The sequence below is a fragment of the Telmatherina bonti genome (assembly GCF_933228915.1).
Source record: "Telmatherina bonti genome assembly, chromosome: 13".
Taxonomy (NCBI): Eukaryota; Metazoa; Chordata; class Actinopteri; order Atheriniformes; family Telmatherinidae; genus Telmatherina; species Telmatherina bonti.
This window is the reverse complement of record NC_136611.1, coordinates 21,889,065-21,913,212: the sequence shown is the minus strand read 5'-3', so window position 1 is coordinate 21,913,212 and position 24,148 is coordinate 21,889,065. Positions and strand designations below refer to the sequence as shown.

General features: G+C 36.5%; 1 protein-coding gene across 1 annotated transcript; it reads left to right on the top strand.

Annotated features, from left to right (window-relative positions):
• The first annotated feature begins 1,359 nt into the window (after positions 1-1,359).
• tmem161b (transmembrane protein 161B) lies at positions 1,360-22,300 on the top strand. The gene is made up of 12 exons (XM_079251061.1): positions 1,360-1,550; positions 8,633-8,736; positions 10,429-10,509; positions 11,776-11,873; positions 12,000-12,156; positions 14,164-14,315; positions 14,419-14,479; positions 14,960-15,100; positions 15,620-15,733; positions 17,937-18,111; positions 19,645-19,741; positions 19,835-22,300. The coding sequence occupies exons 1-12, from the start codon at positions 1,548-1,550 to the stop codon at positions 20,128-20,130; spliced, it is 1,479 nt and encodes a 492-aa protein (XP_079107187.1). The 5' UTR covers positions 1,360-1,547; the 3' UTR covers positions 20,131-22,300.
• The last annotated feature ends 1,848 nt before the right edge of the window (positions 22,301-24,148 follow it).

The window sequence follows — 24,148 nt, the reverse complement described above, 5'->3', positions numbered from 1 at the left end:
AACAGTAAACTTTAGGGAAGGCACACTATATATGAAAGTCAAGATTTTTTTTTTAAAGGGATCTCAAACTATTGCTCCATAAAATCAGAAAAATCTGGGAAAAGTACTGATAATGTCGAACTGATGCTCATTATACTTTGAATAAAATCATCACAAACAAAACAATACTAAAATAGTCACGTGTTTATTATGTTATTGGTGTCTTTCGACATATACATTGCACATACACTACTCCATAAAGTTGGGGGGGGGGACTTTTAGGTGAAATGTATCAAAAACATGTCCATAAAGTTGGGGGGGGGGGGGACTTTTAGGTGAAATGTATCAAAAACATGTCTACAGTATGTGCTACACTGATGCCTTATTAATGGAGGACATCTAACCCTAACACAAAGAATGAAAATGCCTAAGTAACTTGTCATGTGTGAGGTGTTGTCTTGATCTGATCATGTCAAAATGTTAACCGTATGCTGAAGAGGACTGTTTAGATACCAGAATATTCAGTGGTAAAATCATAGATAAATTTATGAATTTATAACTACCTTGTTGTCGAACAGCATTATATATATATATATATATATATATATATATATATATATATATATATATATATATATATATATATATATATCAACTGTTACACTAGTTTATATATTAAAGTACAGTGTTTATTTAGATTTAAAAGCTTCCCATGTAAAGAGATTTCATTTTCCTCTCCAGTGATTTAGTGCCTAAAGCTCCCATCCTGGTAGCAACAGGCTGTAGCACGTTTTAGTTGACTCAAAATTTGTAACGTAAACACACAATAATAGACAACAACTCCGTGTTGTTTACACTAGAAACATAATGGACACAAACTATATGATAAAGAAGTTTAATGAAGAACACATAAGGCTACAGGTGGTACCGGGCGCAGCCATCTTTAAATCTCGGGGTCCTCTGCAATTTACAAGTTCGACGTTTTTAAAATTTTAATAACTTAATAATCTCCGGAAAGATTTCTTTCTAAAAACGAGTTCCAAGTACAACCTGACCGCATGAGTCTGTCATTTGTTGTTCAGATTCTTCGATCTTTTCCGGATGGGGCGGAAACATTGTACACTTATGGTCGTCTTGTCTTATCCTACTTAAAAATAGCCACACTGTTTTACTAAATCCACGCTGTATTTTAAACTAACAGCAATAAAAAAATATATATAATACTTATATTTCATATTTGGTTTAAACTGGTTGCAGATTAAGCATTTAAAATCTTTTGTTTTTCACCTTTTTTATATAGGCATATCTGAGGACAGCGCTTTACCTAGTGTTTTAGAGTGACCTCTACAGCAGTTGAAAATACTTGGAAGCGGAGGTTGAATCCATTGATTTTCTGACGATGTACTCCTTCTTTGCAACAGTACGGTGGCATTTTTAAATAGAAACCGCTTTATTTTGTGCACAACCACCCCAAGAAGGGCTTATGTGCTCCTCGTCGTTTGATTTCCGAGTAGGGGTGCTCTGTGTTGCTGGGGTAGAGTCTGTTTTAGCTGCACTGCATCAACAACATGGTGAGTATGAAAGCCAGTGATTGCAATGCGTTTACTAATTTACCGTACTTTGTTTGATAAAATGTCACGTAGAAATAATGCTTTCATGGAAGGATTTTCTGGGATTTTGCCGGTCCATTTAAGTTTTCAGCTAAATAATTTTTTATTGTGATTGGATAATCATATTAGCCTAGCTTGATAGCCACGACAGGTGCTTCCAGACGATGTATTATTGATTTGTGCTCCCGATCAGCAGGTGCCTTTAAGCCGTGTTGTGGTTTTACACCCATTTTACTGCCGTCGATCCGTTTGGCAGCAATTTGGAGATGGCACATCAACATAGCGTGTTATTCTAGCTTACTAGTCAGTGTTAGCCAATACATGTATGTATTAAAATGTGTGTGTGTGTGTGTGTGTGTGTGTGTGTGTGTATGTATGTATGTATGTATGTATGTATGTATGTATGTATATATATATATATATATATATATATATATATATATATATATATATATATATATATATATATATATTGTTGTAGTAATATAGTAATATGGATAAAACAGATATGTCATCTTCTTTTAGTTATAGAGTTCTTGTGCTGTGATTTTCTGATATCATCTGTTTATCTAAAAAAAAAAAAAGAAAAAAATTATAATTAGGCCTTTTTACTTTCCAAAGAGCAACTATTAACATCTATGTGTTTTTTGTGCTTTAGTCATAAAACCAAACTCTTCACTATTGCTGTGGTACATTTACGCTTCAAGCAAATCCCGAAAGGAGTAGCAAATAAAAGCAGGTGATTTTTGTTTAATTTTCAGTAAAAAAAAGAAAAGAAAAAAAAGGGTGTCTGTCAAAGATGTCAGCATCAGCAATTTGAAACTGATTATTGTTGGTGTGAAATGAACAGATAATACTTTATTTTTCATTCCTGCTCTTCATGTGAGTATTGATGGTTTAGCAAGATTTTATGTCAATGACAATCCTAAGTGTTTTGATAAATTTACAGACATGCATTAGGATCTCTAAATCTCATTAGTTATTACACAGTAATGATAGCTGTTGGCAATGATAAGTTGATAGGTAACAATTGTGTCTTGGTGTGTGAACTTCAAATTGTACTGTAATGTATGATAATATATTTTTAAACCTATTATCTCCAAAATTCTGTTTTATTCATAAAATGTGTATTTTCTGTCATTTTTGTCCATTAGGGTTTCATATATTTTTCCCTTCTTGCTTTAATTCCTGTTATTTTCTGTATGAAAGAGTCACCCTACCTCACCAGCAATAGATAAAAAATTCAGCAGACTATTCACTGCCAATCTATAAATGCACAGAATCGGTTGGTAAGCAACAGGATTGTAGCACTGGAGCGTTTTGATTTCTCTTTTTCATCTAAGTAGTTTTCATAATTTGTGTTTTAACAGGTGTTTGTTTTGTGTAAATAACCAGTCACCTGTAGATTTGGAGGTCACAGTTCTGGTTCTTCCCCTGATTCTGTTCTAGCGTCTCTGAACCTTGGTGCTTTCAGGTGAAAGCCCCGGGGGAGGCGGGGCTTGGTTGTCACCTTGTGGTTGTGGCTGCTGCAGTTTTGGCAGTCTTGCAACTGTTTTCTTTTATTTTTATTTTTAACTTTGTTAAAACTCAGAATTACAGTTGAGTCAGCAAGTTGATAGTTTATTCTTACCATTTACTTGAACCACATACTTCCCTCGGGGCACATGCAGAAGGACTGCCAAGTCATTTACTGAAGTATGTCTGATGTCAAACACTGTGGACTGTCTGGAAAATGGAACACAAAATTCTGCCACTTCTAATGTTCTTTGTGTGATCATCGTACATGTGAATTGATCTAAATTACTACACAGACGTTGCCTGTTTGTTACCTGAGAGGTGATTTTTGTCAGATGATGGCACAGTGTTTTATATAGACAAAGCTGTCTGGAAATGCTTTAGGTGACAGTAGGCCAATAGGTTATCTGAATTGGCTTGTTCTCAGTAATTTGGTTCTCACACATTGAACCATCTGACAGCAACTGAAAAATATGTGATTGAGAGCAGCTTGTTGGGAATTTGGCTTTTTTAATACACATTTATGCTTTCTGCTTTTACAAAAAATATGTAAAAAGTTTGAAAGTTGGATCAAGGCAAGTTCATTTTGTATAGCACAGTTCAACAACCTTGGTGACTGAATGTGCCTTACCGAAACATTAAAACATAGAAAATAAGAAGCATAATTTAAAATTAAAAACGAGAGGGAAAAAAAAAAGAACATTAAATAATTACTATTGTAAACGTGATTGAGTGAAAAACAATCAAGCTTGAAAGACACAGTTCAGATATTGCCTTTTAAGTGAAAAATATTGAAATGCTGCTGAGAACAGGTGGGTCCTTAACCTAGTTATAAGTGGTCCAGTTTATCTGAGACTTGCTGGGAGTTTGTTCCAGACATGTAGAGCATAGAAGCTGAATGCATCTTCCCCATTTCTGGTTGTGACTCAGGGAACTGATGAAGACTGGATCCAGATGATCTGAATGGTCTGGTAGGTTCATACTGGGTCAAGAGGTCACTAATGTATTTTTTTTAATTAGCCCAAGTAGAATCTATATTAACATGAACATGCAAAAGGGATTCAGCACCCAACCACATTACTTGGGTGTTAGTCCAGTTTTGAAAACTTTAATTTTCTCCACTTATGGTGAGACGAACATGTTTACATGCCTCTTAACAATTTGAATTTGGTCTGACAAAATAGTTTTATTTTATTTATTTATTCATTTATTTGTTTGTTTGTTTTTCTAAGTTCTATGTCAACTTCTACAGTGTAATCTTGCACTTTCAGTACTTGACCTGTTCACAGCTAGAGGAGAATTAAACAAGTCCGAAATTTGTCAAGATTAATAAAACTGGGGGATTATTGATCAGTATAGGATTCACCACTACACAGTAAGTCAGGCACTCAGTAAACTTGTAGTGAGACACATAAACTCTTATGGATGGTGGTTATCACTGCAGCTCCCACTCCCCACCCCCTACAGATTTCATTTGGTTGTTGTATGGAGGGGGTCAAGCGGACTGGGCAAGATAAGGGAGTCCATGCTGGCTCAATTTCCCCCAGGCCTGAGATCCTTGCAGGTTCCCCACAGAGAATGGTCAGCACCCACCAAAGTAAGACTGTGCTTTTGACCTATATAGCATGACCATTACTAGAAATGTCTTGAGTCACAGAGGTGGTGTTTGGTCACGCGTCACATCTGAGTGAGTATAATTGCCAAATAAATGGCACCCACTCTCCACTGTGCAACATCAGAAGAGGTATTGACTCAAGCTTTTGGAGCTTACCTCATGCTGGGTGTGACTGAGGTTCCCTATGACCAATCCAAAATCTAGGTCTAGTGTACAGGTCTGAGTTTATCATTTCTCAAGCCTGGTTTTAGTCACTTTCTCCATCATACAGTTGTATCTAACATTATGTGAGGAAAAACTGCAAAGGCAAAATGATTTTTTGCTTTGATAGTGAAATCTAACTAGTACTTATTGTTTTATTTATACTCAGGTTCTTGTTTTCATTTTATCTTCTTTCCTGCTTTGGAATTATAGATGAAAGTTAACATTCTTTGTTATAATATGGCATGTTTACATAATGTTTTTTGGCTTTTTTCTTTTTTTTTTTTTTTTGCACTGATGTTCATTAACCTGCCTTGTCTCAGTTAAACGAAGAGGAAAACCAGCACAGGACTAGTCAGTGCCAACCTAAGGCAGTTGGGAGAGAGAAACATCTTGTATCATTGATTAATTTCTCTATTGGCTCTCAGTGCTCAAGCGTGTGTGGGGGAACAGATATCAGCAGTTAGCAAACCCACAGATCTAAGCTTACAGTGAGTGGATAAAAGCACAGCTTGATGGGAATGATTCTTGCACCTTAAGCTTAAGTGAATATTGATCTGAGTATGCTGGGTTGAGATTGAACTTCTCATGCTGTTAAATGTTGGGGTAGCTACCACAGAACCTCTGGCATGTGTCTACAAACATGTTATAGACACTGCAGATGCAGACACTGTTTTGGATAAATATGTTCAGTTGGACCACTACATTTATTTAAAATACAGCGTTTATGTATTTTAAAAGTTTAACTGTTTTGGGGTGTTGGATGAGCTGCTGCCCAAGAGTTTGCCGTGTCCTTCTTGGTTACTGTTTTTTTTTTTTTTCTATTTTGGTTAGTTTCAGCTTGCTTTTATGTAAAGTTCATTGAATAGTTTGTAAAGTTTGTTAAGGTGAAAGTGTGTTCAGCTTACCTGGAATCGGTGGCAGTCATCAAACACATATCTAACATTTGTGTTTGGCAAGTTTGACAGTATCAGAAAGACAAAACTTTTTTGATTTGTTTTTAGATGTTTCAATTACTGAAAGATTGTTTGGATGAAAAAAGTTAGTGCTGTAGTGACAAAGTTTATGCATTATTTTGTATGTTCTGTGGCGTCTTCGCTTAAACAATTAATCAAAAAGAAATCAAAACCAACATTCAGAACCAATAACTGATATAGGCTAATCTGTTCAATTAATCCTGTTATTCAAATGAGGTTGTATCACCCAGTCCTACTCTTGAGTTCAATTCAATTCAAATAAACTTTATTTGTATAGCACCACTTCACATAGCATCATTACAGTTCAAGTAATTCATAATAAATAGCCTAGTTAAGGAAACCAACTGGGTCCACTGAATCTCAACAAATCCAATTCCCCATCCTGAGTGTGCACAAGCTGACAGGGGAAGGAAAAAAAACCTCCCTTTTAACAGGAAGGAAAAACCTCTGGCAGAACCTGGCTTAGGGAGAGTGACCACCTGCCTTGACTGGTTGGAGTGGAGAAGACAGGAAAGTGAGACCAACAGTCAGTGCACCTTTTAGCCAGGAAGACCTGCGGAGAGAGGAAAAATATTTTAATGATGCCAATACTGCCATATGTTTTTCCTTGGACGATAAGGAGCAGAGAGATGCTCACACCCCCTCCCCCAACTATAGAATTTATTAAGAAGCCTGATCTTAAAGTTAAATGGGGTGTCTGGCTCCTAAACCCAAACTGGGAGCTGGTTTGATAAGAGAGGGGCTTGATAGCTGATGCACGTTCTCCCATTGTACTCTTGGAGGTTCTGGGAACCACAAATAAACCTGCAGTCTGAGAGTAAAGTGCTCTGGTTGGAATTTGTGTGACTATGAGATGTATAATATACAAGGGTGGTTTGTCAGGGAGAGCTTTATATTTGAGAATAAGAATTTTATACTCTGTGCTGGATTTAACAACAAGCCAGTGAAGTGAGGCTAAAAGTGAAGAAATATCATTGTTCCTGCTAGTTCTCATCAGAACCCTGGCTGCAGCATTTTGGATCAGCTGGAGACTTTTCAGGGCATATTTGGGACAGCCCTGTCATAAGGACTTGCAGTTATCCAATCTTGAAGTAGCAAAAGCATGAGCTAGTTTTATCTACATCACTCTGAGACAGGATGTCCCTTATTTTTGCCATTTTTAGCTTTTAAGAAGGTGGTTCTAGAAACATGTTTTAAATGCAAGCCAAAAGACAAATCCGATACTTCAAGGCTCCACCTGTGAGAAGATGTCACGTGGTGAATTTCCTGTTTTTTTGCACACATATTGAATAATTTCAAAGGGTGTATGGACCTGGTTATCCAGATGTTTTCCCATTTGTCATGTATTAAACTGTTAAACTGATGTTAAAACATTTCATTCCTGAGCTTGTGAGCAGCTTTGTACGCCAACCCTGCTTATCCATCTTCATATGTCTCACCTGCTGATTATCTGGCAGATATTTGGCAAGACATTGCAAGTTTATTTGTAAAGCACATTTAATGTACAAGACAGGTCTAAGTGCTTTACATTAAAACATTAAAAGCATTCTTTTTTTTTTTTTTTTTTAATTATTTTTATTTAACCATGCTTTAACTAGGAAAGTTCCGTTGAGATTGGATTGGACTACAGTCTTGTGGGGACATAGGTGTGTAGACTGGTGTGTCATCAGCTTAACTATGGTAACAAATTTAGTTGTTTTTCACAATGGTTTGCTCGTAGGAGTAATCAGATGTTAAACAGTAGTGGCCCCAAAATGGAGCCTTGGGGAACTCCGCAGGTTATTTTAGTTCGCGCCAATTAATAGTTGCCTATAGAAACAAAGTAGTACCTGTCTTTTGAACAAGATTAAAACTACTTAATTGTAGTGCTAGAGTCTTACCTAGTTTTTCAGCCAGCCTAGTAAGATGTTTTGGTTGACTGTGTCAAATCCAGCACTAAGATCCAGTAGTACAAGGACTGAAATGCTGCAGATGTTTGTGCTTAAGTCGATTTGTTATTTTAAACCTTAATTAGTGCAGTCTCAGTGCTGTGATTTGGAAATTTGGAGATTTTTTTTTTGTGGAAAATCCCAGCATGAAGTTCAGACTAAATGTTCTGGACATGAGCATTTTTTTCAAGCCTCTGCTACAGATCATGTCTAGACTAGTCCAGACTGTGTGTTTGAGAGTTGTCCAGCAGGAAGCACATCGTCAGTGCTGCATCTTCACATCAGTTTGGAAAATAAAAACCTAAAAGCTTGTTCTTTCTTTTAAAAAAAGAAAAGAAAATGTTTTTAGAAGATAAAAAGTCATTTTGAGAACCTTTTAGCCATTATATAAATATTCATGTATATTACATTGTCATGTTCATATATCCTTGTTATGCTGATATTTGCTCAGAATATTATAATTGATTATACAGAGAAATTTAACCATACTGTACAGAATGAATTATTATGAATCAATACAATGTGTGCATTCTGTTTAACACAGTCTGTTACTTATAAGAATCAAAACTGACAGACTGATTCAGGGTCAGCTCATTCCGGTTATGCTGATCAGTTTAGTTTGATTGTCTGAACATGAGAATTCAATGTTATCATATTTAATTGGTTAAGATGACAGCACCCTTCCAATGTAGGAAAATCAAGTAAGCATTACCAGTCATTTGCAATTAAGGCATGATTAACACTTTTCTGAATTTTCATATATTATCCTCATTTAAATGTGATTATCATTTCTGTCTTTTTCCATAGGGTGTGATTGGTGTGCAGCTGGTGGTTACCATGGTAATGGCCAGTGTAATTCAGAAAATTGTACCTCATTACTCTTTTGCGAGATGGCTACTTTGCAGTGGCAGGTAATGTAGTCTTTACATATTGTTTCTAAATTTAATTATTTGTATTCATCAGCTTCCCAAACTCGTTAAAGTGATGTTTCAAGTCAAGGCCACAACAAGACGGATCAATTCTAAAAGAACAATTTTCATAGAAGTAGATTAAGACAAATTATTTATATTGTTGGGTTTCACTCATGTGACCTGGACAATGCGCAAAGTTCAGAAAGGGGGCAGGAAGTGCTTTGCTCCGCTTTGAAATACATCACAGACCATGGCAGCAGGCATGCTTAGGGATTGAATGAGCTGGCGCAAACATATGGCAAAATCATGGAATATGCATGGCTTACCTAGTGATGATATGATTGACATCACAAATGATCTTGTCTACTCTGCAGACCTCATATGATACTGCCAGCCAAATAAAAACAATTGAAAGCCTAGGTGCCTACAATTATTTTATTTTAAAAAGCTTTAAATGACTTGTTTCACAATAGTGTATTGTACAAAAACAAGGCAACTCATAGTAGTGACATGTCATTATAATTAATTAATTAGCTTGAATTAACAATGAATAAACCACTGTTATTTTTATGTGTTTGGATCGACTTGTAAATTATTTATTTTTCTGTAAGTTATTTTTTTTAATTGAGTCCCACTACTGTCAGGACACGAAAAAGATTCTCGATACGAGTTGTTGTAATAATCATACACAGCACAGGATTTAGGCATTTTCAAGCCGAGTCAACAGAGGAATACCGAGTTCTGAAAGGCTGTATTTACTTCTTGACCCCTATCTGCGTTTTGTGATGCTACGTCAGGTGAGATCCAGCAATACTGCAAAAAACTATAATGCGTTACTGCTTAATGTTCTTTTTTAAGTTTGTTTTTAGTCAGTACCCCCATAATAAATTAAATATTTTATTTTATTCTATTGTTTGTTTTTTTGTTTTTTTTTTTCTTTTAGTGCCCCAGGTGTTTTTTTGTTTTTTTTTTTTGCTGTTCAATAAAGTAATAAACCATACCACGGTTTGCCTAACCAAAGATACACATATATATATATATACATATATATATATATATATATATATATATATATATATATATATATATATATATATATATATATATATATATATATATACATATATATATATATATATATATATATACATATATGATGTATCTTTATCAGTTACAGTGTATATTTAGACTTTTCAAAGCATGAGTTGTCTTTGCACAAGTCTTACTTCAATTAATCTTTGAGTCATTTTTATGTAAAATAGAATTTCTTATTTTCACTTAAAAATGCACGTTTCAGTCATATTTTGTATACACATTTGAAAAGTGGTGTGAAACAAAAAAGCTTTGTCTTTTTTTACTGGCAGCAAAATCCTTTTCTTCCTTCATAAAAAGGCAACGTAAACCATCATAGTATTATATGTAATATCTCAGTGTTTCGAATAGAGTTCAAACTCAAATCACTCAACCATGAACTCTTTCATGAGTTTCAAATTCATGAGTTCATGAATTCATGAACTCTTCCATGAATCAGTTATTATATATTCATTTAAACTGTTTGGCTTAGTGATCACATAGTTGGAGTAAATCTAGCTTCAGTTAGTTTTTTTTCCCCAATTTCTGCTACTTAAAATATATACTCTTTCGTCATGTCTGAGTCTGACTCCTCATCTATTTCCTTTTCTGTGCTCACAGTCTGCAGTGGTACCAGCACCCCACAGAAGATGAGTTGAGGAGCTTAGCTGGGAAACAAAAAGGACAGAAGCGAAAAGACAGGTAGGTTAGAAGAGCAGCTATTTATTGTGGAACATGCTGAATGCTGAGACAATTTGGTGGTATTGACGAACCATTTTCATCATGGTGGAAGATGTGATCCTGATGTTTGAGATTGATGGAAGCCATTGCTATATCAACAGCCAAAAGTTTTTTGCAACTCACTACAAGTTCCATAAACTAAACCGTTTCTTATTCAGTGCTGATTTTATCCAATGCTGTTTTATCTTCTTGTTGTAAAGTGTTCTTGAGTTTGTTTTTAAAGGTTCTTATAAATATTAAGTTAAAGAAGAAAAAGTTTCTGTTGTTTTGGTCCTTCATCTTAGAAGTAGCCCTATTTTATAGATGTCTAAAACTCATCGTGTAAACATGAGACCAATACATTTTGGTCAATTTTAAAGGGATGGCAGTTTAAAACTACTGTAATTCTTCTGATATCAAAGTTACAAACACCTCATTAAGTTTTAAATGGTCTGCTGTCAGGCTTTGATTCTGGAAGATGACAGTTCTTAATAACTACCTTAAAATCTAAGACTGCTCCTTATTCATTAGGACTCTCAGTGGAGATTGAGCTGCAAGTTCAACTTTGGAATACATTATTTGCTTTGTATGTCCCCTCACAGTGTGAATTAAAATCAAAGCCATATTTGGAAGTGGATCCTTACCGCTCTAAATGGTGTCTCCTGACTAAAAGTGATTTAATAGTGAAGTCCTTTCTCTGTGCCTGTATGAGGCAAGACAAGTCTTTCTAGCACCACATGCTCAAAAATCTCTTGAAGAAAAAGATGCGCCACTGTCTTTTCTGTACCTCCTTTCTCTTTGTTGACGGACTCACTCCCTCAGTCAGGGGTGGAGCTAAGCTTCCTTTGTTTCCTGTCAGGTGTCTCAGAGATTAAATCTGTCCTCTGCATGTTTGGCCCTAAAGTCTTACAGTGGCATTGTCCCCCTGAACCCAGCACACACAGAGCTTAACAAAAGTTCAGATTTGAGGAAACACACTACACTTTTTCAAGGGTAGTGCTCAATCCACCTGCTGTGTTGTTCCTAAGGTTCTGAAACAGTCTAGTAGTATTTCAAATTAAGGTAATTACTTATATTTAAAGTAGTTTTCTGCCAGAACTTTATTGAACTTCCCAGCATAAATTTGAGTTTAAAAGATTGTTTTCCAACATAAGTCAAAACACTTAATGATGTAATGAGCTAAAACTCTTGATTGCATTTCAGTTTTTCTCATCGCTGCTTTTGTTTTGCTTTTCTTTCCCCTTCTAGGAAATATAATGGTCACATAGACAATAAGCCGCTAACAGTTCCAAAGGACATAGACTTACAGCTGGAGACGAAATACATCACAGAAGTTGACACATTAGGTATGACTCTAAAAACTATTGCATTGTAAAGAGATTTTAATTATAGCTGTTCCCTCTGACTCTCTGCATGCTGTTTCGTGTAGTAATTTAATAATTTTGATTTAATATGATTCCTTCTGCCCCCAGCATTGCACTACTTCCCTGAGTTCCAGTGGCTGGTAGATTTCACAGTAGCAGCAACTGGAGTGTATCTGATAACAGAGCTTTACTACAGTGTGGCTCAGCCCTCGGGAGAGATGAACATCAGTGTGGTCTGGTGCCTACTAGTGCTCGCCTTTGTCTTGTATCCTTACATCAGTCATGTATTGCATCTTTGATACTCCTTTTATTTCTTCTCACTCACTCTCTCTCCTCAGTGTTGTGTTGTAAACTGGCCCCTGAATGGGTTACATGATCATGTTGTATATGTACGTGAGTTAAAAACATTTCAGGTTTTTTAAGATGGTTGCATGTACTCACTGATGCTTTTGTGTAAACATTTAGATTGATTTTTTGTGACACAGTCTTTATTCAAAGTGTTGATGGACAGTAGTGGTAAGAAACTGTGAAAGAAACACTCTACAGCTCTTACCATTGCATTTATCCCCTCCTCTAGCTATTTTGCTATGCGGAATGATGGTTAAATGATATACATTATCCTTGCCACTGACCAAACGGATCAATCTTTCCAGTTCTCCTGCTTGGGCTCAGCTCACCGCAGTCAGATGGTGTGTCATTTCCTGCCTGTGCTGCAGATTGGATGCCCAATTTTCTCAGCCCCACTGACTGATATGCTTGAGGGAAAGAACAGGTTTGGGAGCTGATGGAATGGGACTATGAAGACGTGATATTTATGGCCTGAAATGTGTTAATAGGATGCTTGATTTCGCTCCCTTTTCTAAGCTTTGATGACATGTTGAAGACACTTGACTTAGAGATTAAAGGGGTGCTATTATGGTATTTGGAGTTTTCTGAGTTTTCTACGGTGTTACAGTGTTGAATCCTCATCAGACATGTGAACGACACTGTTTTTTATCACCTAAACGCATGTTTGAGTTTGAGTTCCAGCCATGGAAACCGTTTGGTTTCCGTGGCGACGAAAAGCGTGTCATTTTAGAGAGTTATTTTCTAGTTGGAAATCCTTGTGACGTCCCGGGGAATAAGGTTCGGTGATTGGTTACCTTCTACTGGTTAACAAGGGCATGTACAAATACATCAGTCGGGTGGAAAATGTCGGATAAAGTTATTTCCAGCGATGGCTGGTGAGTTTACCAAAGAGAGACATCCTGCTGCATTCGCTGCTGTGGGTTGCTGTTTTCCACTTCGTTTTCAGGGTCTGATTCAGGTTCCAACATGTAGGGCTGTATGCTATGTGTTGACATTGTATTTAGTTTTTTTTTTATTGAGTTCATATTAGCCTAATCCTTCTGTTTATGAGATGTTACAATGACGGCAAAAGCAGTTGTGGTGCGCGCTCCCGATGTAGTGCAGTGGCGGGAGGCGGGGCTTAATGCGGAATAGTCCCAATCCACTCGTTTTGCCCACAGGCTGATCTGACAGCCTACGGAGAGGGTTGGTCTAAAGTAAATAAAGTGATTTGTGACAATAACTCGATCAATCCCAGCCCTTCTGGGCTCAGAAATAAAAATAAATTAGCCTGAAATGCACATAATAGTTCCACTTTAACTCTACTGGCAATACTTTTTACCTATAAGTCTTCAGCACCATGTTGCTTATGTCTTTGCATTTTACGGTATTCATCTGTCTTTTCTATTTGTCTATTAGTGTAAGTAGGTGTCCTTACCTTTGGCCAATGCTAAGATCAGTTCAGCTGTGTGCTGATTGTTGGTGGCTACATGATAGTTTAAATATTACCATTCAACCACATCCTTGCTCTGGCTTATGAAGAAAGTTTTTATACAGCATTGATTACGGTTCTACTATTTTTTTTTTTTTTAAGATAGATAAAGAAATACTTTATCAATCCTGAGAGCAATTTGGAATCCTCCCAGCTTGAATAACTTCCTTAACATTGCTTGTAATGGAGTCATGCTGCTCCCTAAAATGTGAAATCTGACATTTAAATTTTTGCAGTAATGAGATTCCTGATGAGGGGACGTGAAAAGTACTGTTGTGAAGTTGGTAGCGTTCAGTGGGTAACAAAACACCTGAAGTTCCATCCTTGTCAATCCTGGTCCATCTTAGATTTGCAGAAAGCATTGTGGTATTTTGCAAAGTTGTGCTTTGTTATTTAGGTCAGGATGCCTCGAGAGTTTTTTTTTTTTTTTTTTCCTTGACACTTTCCTTTCAGTAAGACCCTTTTCTCTCTGACGGCGCATTATTTCAAGTTGGAGGAAGGAGGTGAACGCTCACTCTGCATTACTTTTGCTTTCTTTTTTTTTGTCAAAGCCATGGCTATTCTCATCATTACCGAAAACTACCTAGAGTTTGGTTTGGAGACAGGTCAGTGTGTCATGCACCCTCTGACAAATGAGCAGACTAATATCCTTTTAGGACTTTGTCTTGAGATCAGTCAGTCAACGCTGACTGTTTTATTCATTTTTAGGTTTTGCAAACTTCTCAGACAGTGCTCAAGAATTTTTGGAGCGTCAAGGCCTACAATCACAGTAAGTCCACTTATCTGTCTATGGCTGCAACATGTGCTGCAAGGAGGATGATTTGCTGAGAATATGAAGAATGCATTTGATTTTTATTTTTTATTTATTTTTCTCTTCATTAATTTTATTTCCTTTTATTTAAGCTATATATATATATATATATCCAAGACCAAGGCTCATTATTCCTAATTTTTTATAAGAAATCTAAGACACCCTGAGTCCTTATCTATAAAGGGTCCTTCAATAGCTGCCACTGAGGATCTTCCTAGCAAACAGTGGCTTCTGTAGCTTAGATTTCTCATTCCTTTATTTGTTTTCCTCCCTATATTGACCTTTGTCTTCAGGTAACTTCAGAGACAAGCTCAGCTGTATTTGATTCTGAAATCACTCTTTTATTTTATTTATTTTTTTTAATTTTTTTTTAAACCCTTCACCCTAATTCACCCTGCTTAATAAGTATCCCTCCATTGTCTTTTTTTTCTTTCACAGGGGTCCCATATCTAAACTCACCTTCAAGCTGATCCTGGCCCTGCTCTGCTCACTGATTGGAGCTTTTCTAACTTTTCCTGGTCTACGATTGGCCCAGATGCACCTAGACGCACTCAATTTAACCACAGCCAAATTTACACAGTGAGTTTGTTGAAGTGGTACTCCTTGTCAGTATGTTGACGGATTAATGTATAAATGAGTACAATTTATTTCTTTCCTCTTGTCTGACACAAGAAAAAACACCCTGCGAGTCAGATCAAGGCTTTTTTCAGTTGGGTCAGATTTTTATTTCAGAGCGCATGGGGTGGTAGTGCAGGGAGCACATCGCAGTCACGTAATCCACTTTGGCATAACAGACTTTCCAGAATGGGCTCCCCTTCCATTTCCCTCCATAAGTGTCACAAGCTTACATCCTCAGGACCCTCTCACTAGCAGGGATTATCTCCACATCCTTGTAAATGTTTGCAGTGGTTACATTCCCAGCAGTTTAAGGGAAAGGGCTGTCAATAGTACTAGTTAATGTTCACTTCAAACAGATTAAAATTCTGACTTCAGTGAGACAGTTTATTTTTTTATAGCAGACTGAATCATAATTCATGATGACTCTGAGACATTGTCTGATTGCTCATTTATTTCTGCTGTTTCCTAATTATTTTCCAGAACTCTTCTTCATATCAACTTCCTGTCCCCCCTCATCATGGTCCTGTTGTGGGTGAAGCCTATAACCAAGGACTACATAATGAACCCTACTCTAGGAAAGGAGAGTGTGCCTTTGTGAGTAAAAACAGCAAACATTTGCTGTAACAGTTAAATTCATCAAACAACATCTGAGATAATGTGAGATATGTCAGAGCGAACTATCATTGGAATGGTTTTGGTTAACATTGGTTGTGCTGCTGTTATTGTTTTATCCTTTCAAGAAGAGCGTTAAAATAGCTCGACTACATGAATGAAACGTCAACTATTTAAATATTTAAATAAAAGTTTGAAATAAGTGAACAAATTAATCACTATTAAATGTTAAATGATTGGGGTGTGTATTAGACTGCATAAATGTCATCAAGTCTATAGAGATCAAAATTAATATTGTTACTGTTAAAAATTAAATGCATAAATAACTACATGTTTTTTTGTTGTTTTTTTAGGCATAATGTTGAAAATGAGTCATTTTCAAAAATTCAAGGAAATTTTCTTTAATTTCTTTTAACCATTACTGCCCACTTTGGCTTGTATCTTTGTTCTTTTCAGGAATTTTTCAGCTATTCTTCCTATAAAAGGCTTCCCATTCTTTGAACATCTTTTATTTTGTGGCTCTCAGTGTAACTTATTGTGGATTTTGAGCAGTTTTTATCCTCCTGTGAAGGAAGCACTGTTTGCCATCCTCATTTTTTCACAATTTTAATTAACCATTATAATGTTCTCCTCTCTCTATTGGCTGCAGCACAAGATCAGCACAAGCTACTCCTAATGATAATTATGAGTCAAAAAGCCTTATAAAGCTGTTTATAATTAAAGTGACTAAAGCAAAGTGACTAAGGGCACATTCACATCAGCCTTTTTTATTTGAATCCAGGTCTGTTTGCTCTGAAAGTCCACTTTGTTTGGGGAAATGTGAATGTCCCAAACAAATTCTGATTGATTGAAGAAGCGGCCTCAGCCAGGCTACAAACGCAGGTCTCGGCCCATTTCCAGCGGACCAAATACAGGAAGTGGACTACAAATAAAGGCACTTCCTGCATTTGGCGTAGTATTACAAGAGTCCTGTGCCTCATCTGTTGTCCATACTGTACCCATTGTTGCTGTGTATTTCTGCTGTATACTTACATAAGACTAAATAAAACAAAACCCAAAACAGTGATAATTGATTGCTCCACGTTTAGCTTGCAAGTGGAGGTTTCTTCTTCACACGGGTCTTGTCCGCTCTTTTTCTAAATACTAGGGCAGCTAATGCAGCTTTAGTGCAGCTATATCCCCATATATTGTCCTAATGGTTTGGCTGGTTTGACCAAAGTGCAATGTGAACATGTTCACAGTCCGCATGGATAAACCCCCCTACAACAGACCCAAGTCCCCCATCGGACCGAGTCGAGCAGATTATCCTCATGTGAATGCACTCAAAACTGTCTCATTAATGTTTGAGACCTTAGAAAAAAGTATTTTGATGCCCAGAATTTTCATGATGCTTCCCAGACTGTTTTATTCTTAAAGCTGTGTAAAACAAAATAGAACATGTATGCCTAAGAAAAATGATAAATCTTCTCTTTTTACTCAGTTTAGATCACTAATTTGGAGCTAAATTAACTTCTCTGTCACCAGATGTTTAAGTAGTGGTACTCAGACTTTTGCATGGCATTGTATACTTAAAACCTTATGTTGCTCAATCTGCACTCAGTGTATTTTAAGCTAGCAAGCTAATTATTTCCCACTCAAACATAAAGGATGGGACAACATTCCCCCACTGTGGAAATGGACATAATTTTGATGTTTGTGCTAGAAAATGGATGGAAACAAAGCAGCACCTCTTACAAGAGAATGGTGTTTGCTGTGGTGCTTTGAGATAAGGGATCTATTCAGCTGTAGATAAAATGAGAACAATACACACATTGTCCGCTTGGGTCAAATGAAATTGTAAACAAATTTAGTCATACCTGAGATGAAGCTCTTTATCTTTCTTTTTTCTTGTTGTTCATTCTTAGAAAGCTTCTATCAATTGTTTGAATTCTTTCACTTGTCTGACTTTTGTTTTGCTGTTCACGTTGACTGTAATACCATCAAGGTCAAACCTGATTAAGTTTAATTTCATGTTACAATACCTCCTTTTCACCTTTTCATTCTTCAATTTCACCCTCTCTTGCCTTTTCCTCTTACCTGTTTGTGGCTCTGTTCCTCTCATCGTCGTTCCATTCTGTATCTCTGCATACATGCATGTTGTGTTGAGTTTGGTCATCCTCTTCATTTCTCTTTGTGTTAATGACAGGATGACTGAACAGATGTACGATACTCTGCGGTTATGGGTCATCATACTGATGTGTCTGCTCCGGCTCGCCATGATGAGACATCATCTGCAGGCCTACCTCAACCTGGCACAGAAGGGTGTGGACCAGATGAAGAAGGAAGCAGGACGGATAAGTACTGTCGACCTGCAGAAGATGGTGAATATGTTTTTGATTGTATTGATCTGTTTGTACCCTGTTGCTTCTCCATAATAACGTAAAAACATGCGACTGCTCCTTGTAACATGTTATCATTGTATTCTGTTTGACTAGAAATCTCTTCAGTGTTCATGTTTTTTAGTAGGCCTTGTTAATTGACTTTGCTTATCCCTTCAATCAGGCTTCACTTCCCCTACACGAGGCAGTATTATAGTCACAAAGTACTATGATATAGCTATGATGTACAATTGGTAAACATGTTTAGTTAGTAACAATTTTGTTTATACTATTAAAATATTTAGTTTCAGATGCAGTTAGCTTTTTTTTAAAGCAACACATCTTTTTATTGCTAAAGTTATTGATGCATGAACTGAAAAATCCAATCATTCCTCATTACTTTAGATAGTAATTCCATGTTTGTCCATCAGGTAATAACAATTTTAAAGACTAACATTTGTCAACAAGCCAAAAGACATATAAAATTGCATTCCTGTGTTGTACAACATCTGTGGAGATATGAACAGAAGCAGCTCCAGTAAGGGATGAGGCAGTGCACATTTTTTTGTTTGTTTGTTTGTTTGTTTGTTTAGCAAATACTTGATGGAATATCAGAATATCTGTCTCATCCTTACTTTTTGGACATTTTCATTGGGTCCCAGTGTTGGAGCTGATTCGTTCAGCTTCCCGCTGGATGAGACCTCAGCCTTTTCACGTGCACGTGGGGAGCAGCAGCATATCTACGCCAAACCCACGACTCCCCAACACGTCCTTTCATTAAATAAGTTTGCATAAGCATACACGTGAACACACGAGCACATACGTGTGATGTTGACTTTTTGTAACGGTGTGAGTGTGATATGCATGCATATGTTCTGTATGTGTGTGTATGTGTGTTGTCAGTATGGGTGCAAGTGCCTATTTTCATGTTTGTGAGCCTAATTGCATTCTCAAAACTTCTGTGGTTTGGGTGTGTGCGCATGTCAGCTTCTTCTGTTAAACTTTCTGGTAGGTTTGTGGGTGTGTGTAAGCATTGCTTTAATAAAGCACATGAATGATGATAAAATATAACAATTTCTTTAACACCCAGTTTATGGATGCAGCTGTAAAGGCTGGAGGTTGACACTCGCCAGTCTGCTGTTTGGTCGGCAAACAAAGCAGGATTACTGTCATGTTGTTGCTGTTTTTGTTTTTTTTTTAAAGCCACATGCTAAAAAAGTCGCAAACTGCTGGATGGCCATCATTTTCATTCATGCTCTCTGTGCCGTGTACTTAGTCATAATTCCAGGAAGGCATGATCATATCATCGGTATATGCCATTACATAACATATCTGGCCATGCCCTGCCTATCCGGTATGCTACAGTTAGCTGTGGAAATGCAACAGAAACCAGGATTTACTGAAAAAGCCATCCTGTCCTGAGTCAGACCCATTGATGGAAACAGGGCTTATGAGGGTTCAGCCTTGTAGTTCCAGGTGTTTAAACACAAAGGTAGAAGTCTTTTGTAATGGTTCTCTTCTCTAATTTTTGCCTAGGTTGCACGTGTTTTTTACTACTTGTGTGTAATCGCACTACAGTATGTGGCACCCCTGGTAATGTTGCTACATACAACTTTGCTGCTAAAAACCTTAGGTGAGTCTCTGCTCTGTGATTTTTGCTGGTAAGACCTTTTAGTTGTCTTTGATCGTATTTAGCCACTTGCTTCTCTTGCTTCATTTATGACAGGTGGTCACTCCTGGTGGGTCTATCCTGAAGAGGACCTGCCTTGCACCCATGAGATGAACTCTAATGCTGTGATGGGGACAGAACCAATAGCACCCCCAACACCAGCTTCAGTGGCAGGAACAGGAGCCGGGACATCAGTTGCCCAACTTTCAATGGCTCTTGGTGGCCTGCAGACTGTTTTTAGCCCTTTACTTTTCCGGGGCCTCTTCTCCTTCTTTACTTGGTGGATTGCTGCCTGCCTTTTCTCCACCTCCCTCTTCGGCTTGTTTTACCATCAGTATCTCATGGCAGCATAGCATTTGCAATCCAGTAGTGGCATCAAAACCCCCACAGCGCTACTGTCTGTTCAACCTGGTCAGAAAGGATTGAGTGGGGGGAACGAGGCCTGCTGATGACTCTTTCACATCCCCTCCTCCCTGCCTCAAACCACCTCACAATGACTGATCATATCATCAGAGATCCTGGTTTGACTCCCAGTGCTTCCTCTACAGATGACTGTGAAACTCTTATTGTTGTTTTGTTTTGGGGGTTTTTTTCGGACAACAAAAATGATAAATCTTAATGAGACGGTATATAAGAGGAGTATTAATCAGTGTCATTAGTAAATTGGGGAAATAATGATAAATATGATTCAGGCTTCTGTAGAAAATATGAAAGATGGAAAAACTCTGATGCTGATTTTAGTTAATTTTATCAATTGAAATGTGGTCCGGCACTTGTGCTCAGCTCAGCCTGTTTAGAAAAGCCAATTTGGGAAATTTGATCAATTGTTTGTAAGACTGCATGCAGTTAATTTATTCCACAAACAGTTTGGGATTTATGATTTGATTTTTTTTTTCTAGGATGGTGTTTCTAAATTATGCAGAAACTGACATTGTGGTGGAGGAAGGGGGGGTCTATGTTGGTCCCATGCTGAAGACTGAATAAATTAGATGACTTGTCTTCCTAAAATGTCTTAAAATGTTGTTATGGACCAGAAAGTCTCTCTTTATTGGGGAGAGGATGACGCCCTGCACATATTCATAGTACACCTGATTGTACCTAACCAGAGTTGAAAGCAGGCAACAAGAGCTGTACTTGCAGAAGAGCAAGAGGAATTGTTACTTATGGGAAAGCCATCTTATTGACTTGAGGTCATCTGTTTAAATTAGTATAGCTGAGTTTACTGTAGAGGACAAGGCTGTGTTTTGACTTACCTGTTCCAATAGATTTATGTTTAACTTTCATTTTAACCTTACTGGTTTTAACTGAGCAATTTTTAGCAGCTATGGGAGAAATCTGTGCTGTTTAAAAGCAACAAATATGGCGCAAAGGGAGGACAGCACTTAGGGCTCAGTCAGGGTATGTGCTTGTGTCCGTGTGTCTGTCTGCTTGTGTCTACGCTGTAGGTCGGCTGTAAACTGAAAGGGCATTGTGAAAAGAGGAGATGATGTCAACCACTGTTGATAGAATACCACATTGATATTCTCCAACTTTTTTATTTTTATTATTTTTTATAACAGATCAAATTGTGCATTTATACAGGTTTTGATTTTTTTTTCTTTTTTTTTTTCTTTTTTATTGTTTTCTTAATATAGGTGCCATATGACACGTCACCCCATGATCTCAGTTGTGCTTCAAACTGTCCTGTATTAAAGCGGCCTTCAGATTTCTGTAGAACCATCTTGGTACAGAGGGATTTGCTAGTTTTGACCCTCTAAAGGACATTCAGCATTTCCCAAGTCTCTGTATCGTGTAAATCTTTGTTGGATAACTGTACGCACAAACAATCATTGTGCTAATGACACTGGCCAACCTGATTGTCCGGTCTTATCAAGAATGTAGAGTTACATGGTGTCAGGCTGATTACAAATAACACATTTGTGCTTCTCTGGCCTGGTGTTTCATCATTGCTCTGGTTATGATATAGAGCTGGAATTTGTGAACTGAATTTTGTACTCGGCATAAAGTCCAGTAGCACCATATCAATATTTCTAAACTCCTAATGTTGAAAATCTTAGCTTTAGTTTGTCTGTTTGAGATATGGGGAGTATGCACACAATGAATGTATTAATCCTGCCTGATTTTCTTCATGAAAATTATTTGTAAAAGTTGATTTAACACTCCCACCCCCCTCCATGCATTTCTCAAGAGCTTAGCTGTGTTTTATCTGCTTGTCAAACAAAATCCAGTTTTTCCTATTTTTAATGTATTGATTTGTTTTTGTATTTATTACTCATGTTGAGGTCTTTAAACATTTCTAATTTTATCAACAAACCCTTATTGATGGAGTGCGTGATGACTAAAATCAGATTTTAAAATGTGTTTGACAAATCAGTTACAGATTAACCTTTCTTTTATGTGATCCAGACAAGTTAACTGGGATAGCTGGGATTCTTTCAGTTCATTGGCCTAATTAGGCTTAAAGAAGTTCAGTTTGTTACCACTGAAAGTGTTCATTACTCATTGTTGGGTTCACAAATTAAATTACAGACATTGTTGTTCTTACATGTATTTATTTTCTGCTTCAGATTTGTCTTAAATAAATTATGTTCTTTACTTTTGTCCTGTTTTTTAAAGTCTTACAGCCAAGTTGTCAAATAGGTATTCATATCAGGCCATTGTATTGAAAAGTCAGATGGTCTTAAACTGGACAATTCAACTTGAGATTAACTATGCATAACGTATTGCATCATTTCTTTGTACCACATATTTTTTAACAACACGCTGGAGCAGTATTTGTAAAAACAAAGTATAACTTTATTGCCACTATAGTAATTAAAGGGCTCAGTAGTAGCCAGCTGTTGCTAATACAATGCTCATGATTAATGGATCATTAGCATGTGTACAAGTAGAGGTTTTGGTAGTTTGGTGGTCTGAAGCATTTATTGTGCTGCCCCTCTATTTTGTGCATGTTTTGAGGCCATTTCCAAACTATATGGAGTCCATCATTTCACATTGAGAAAGTAGAAATGTTCAAAAGTAAGTATCAAAAGATCAGGCTGCCCAGTGTTTAGCAAAAAATGCTTAGAAATCCCAGGAGCGACATTATAGACTAGAGGTTTTATCATGTTTAATGTTGAATGCATGAAAAGACAAAGCACATATGGCTTGTAAAAAAAAAAAAAAAAAGGGTGACAAAGACAAAAGCACCTTGTCTGAAAAGTTTAGGTTCATCTGAACAAACCACAACTTCTTTTGTCTGTCTGAGATACGACACCAAGTGGAAGTCTTTGGTTGTTGTCCACAGTGTCATGCGTGGTGAAACCTAAACCAGTCACAGACAAGAAGAAAAACCTTTCATACAAACTGTCAAGTACAGCTTGGGAGATTTAATTATTGGGGTTTGTTGTTTTTCTACCAAATGACCATGACATGTTGCACTTGTTGAAAAGGCCATGACCTTCTGTCATGGAGCAGGGTGATAAAATACCAAGAACACAGCAATTTTACAACAGAACAACTAGAAAAAGGAAAATTGTCATATAAGCAAGTGAAATTAAGGTCCAGAGTAGATCTCAACCCAATAGAGATACTGTATTTGGAACTATGTGAGCTTAATGAATTTCCATATAACCTTGATTAACTGTAGGAAGACTGCAAAGAAGAATGAGACAAAACACTTTCACATTGATATGTCACGTTTTGGTCCTCTACCAAAGACGTGGGAGCTTGCTAGGCAGCTGCTCCTATGACTGCGCTCTTCTGGATTGAAATATCAGATGTGTCTGTGATACCAGATGTGTATTATATATATATATATATATATATATATATATATATATATATATATATATATATATATATATATATATATATATATATATATATATATATATATATATATATATACATATATATATATATACATATATATACATATATATATATATATATACATATATATACATATATACATATATATACATATATATATATATATACATATATATATATATACATATATATACATATATATATATATATACATATATATATATATATATATATATACATATATATATATATATATATATATATACATATATATATATACATATATATATATACATATATATATACATATATATATATATATATATATATATATATATATATATATATATATATATATATTGTTCTATTTACTGTTTCTTCTCACTCAAATTTGCTAGAAAGAAATTTTAAAGAAAAAGCCAAATTCATACTCTGGTAATACAAGGTTAGGTCGTTGATCAGGCTGTGCATCATTTTGCGGCCTGGTAGCAGACACATGTCCCCTTCTAAAGCTTTTCTGTACTTTATTTCTAGCTGAATACTATCAGCAAATCAGCT

Excerpts from the sequence above, each read along its gene's own strand:
- tmem161b (XM_079251061.1), top strand. Across the intron at positions 10,510-11,775 it reads GGACAGAAGCGAAAAGACAG|GAAATATAATGGTCACATAG; the intron begins GTAGGTTAGAAG and ends TTCCCCTTCTAG. Across the intron at positions 12,157-14,163 it reads CTAGTGCTCGCCTTTGTCTT|TAAGACCCTTTTCTCTCTGA; the intron begins GTATCCTTACAT and ends CTTTCCTTTCAG.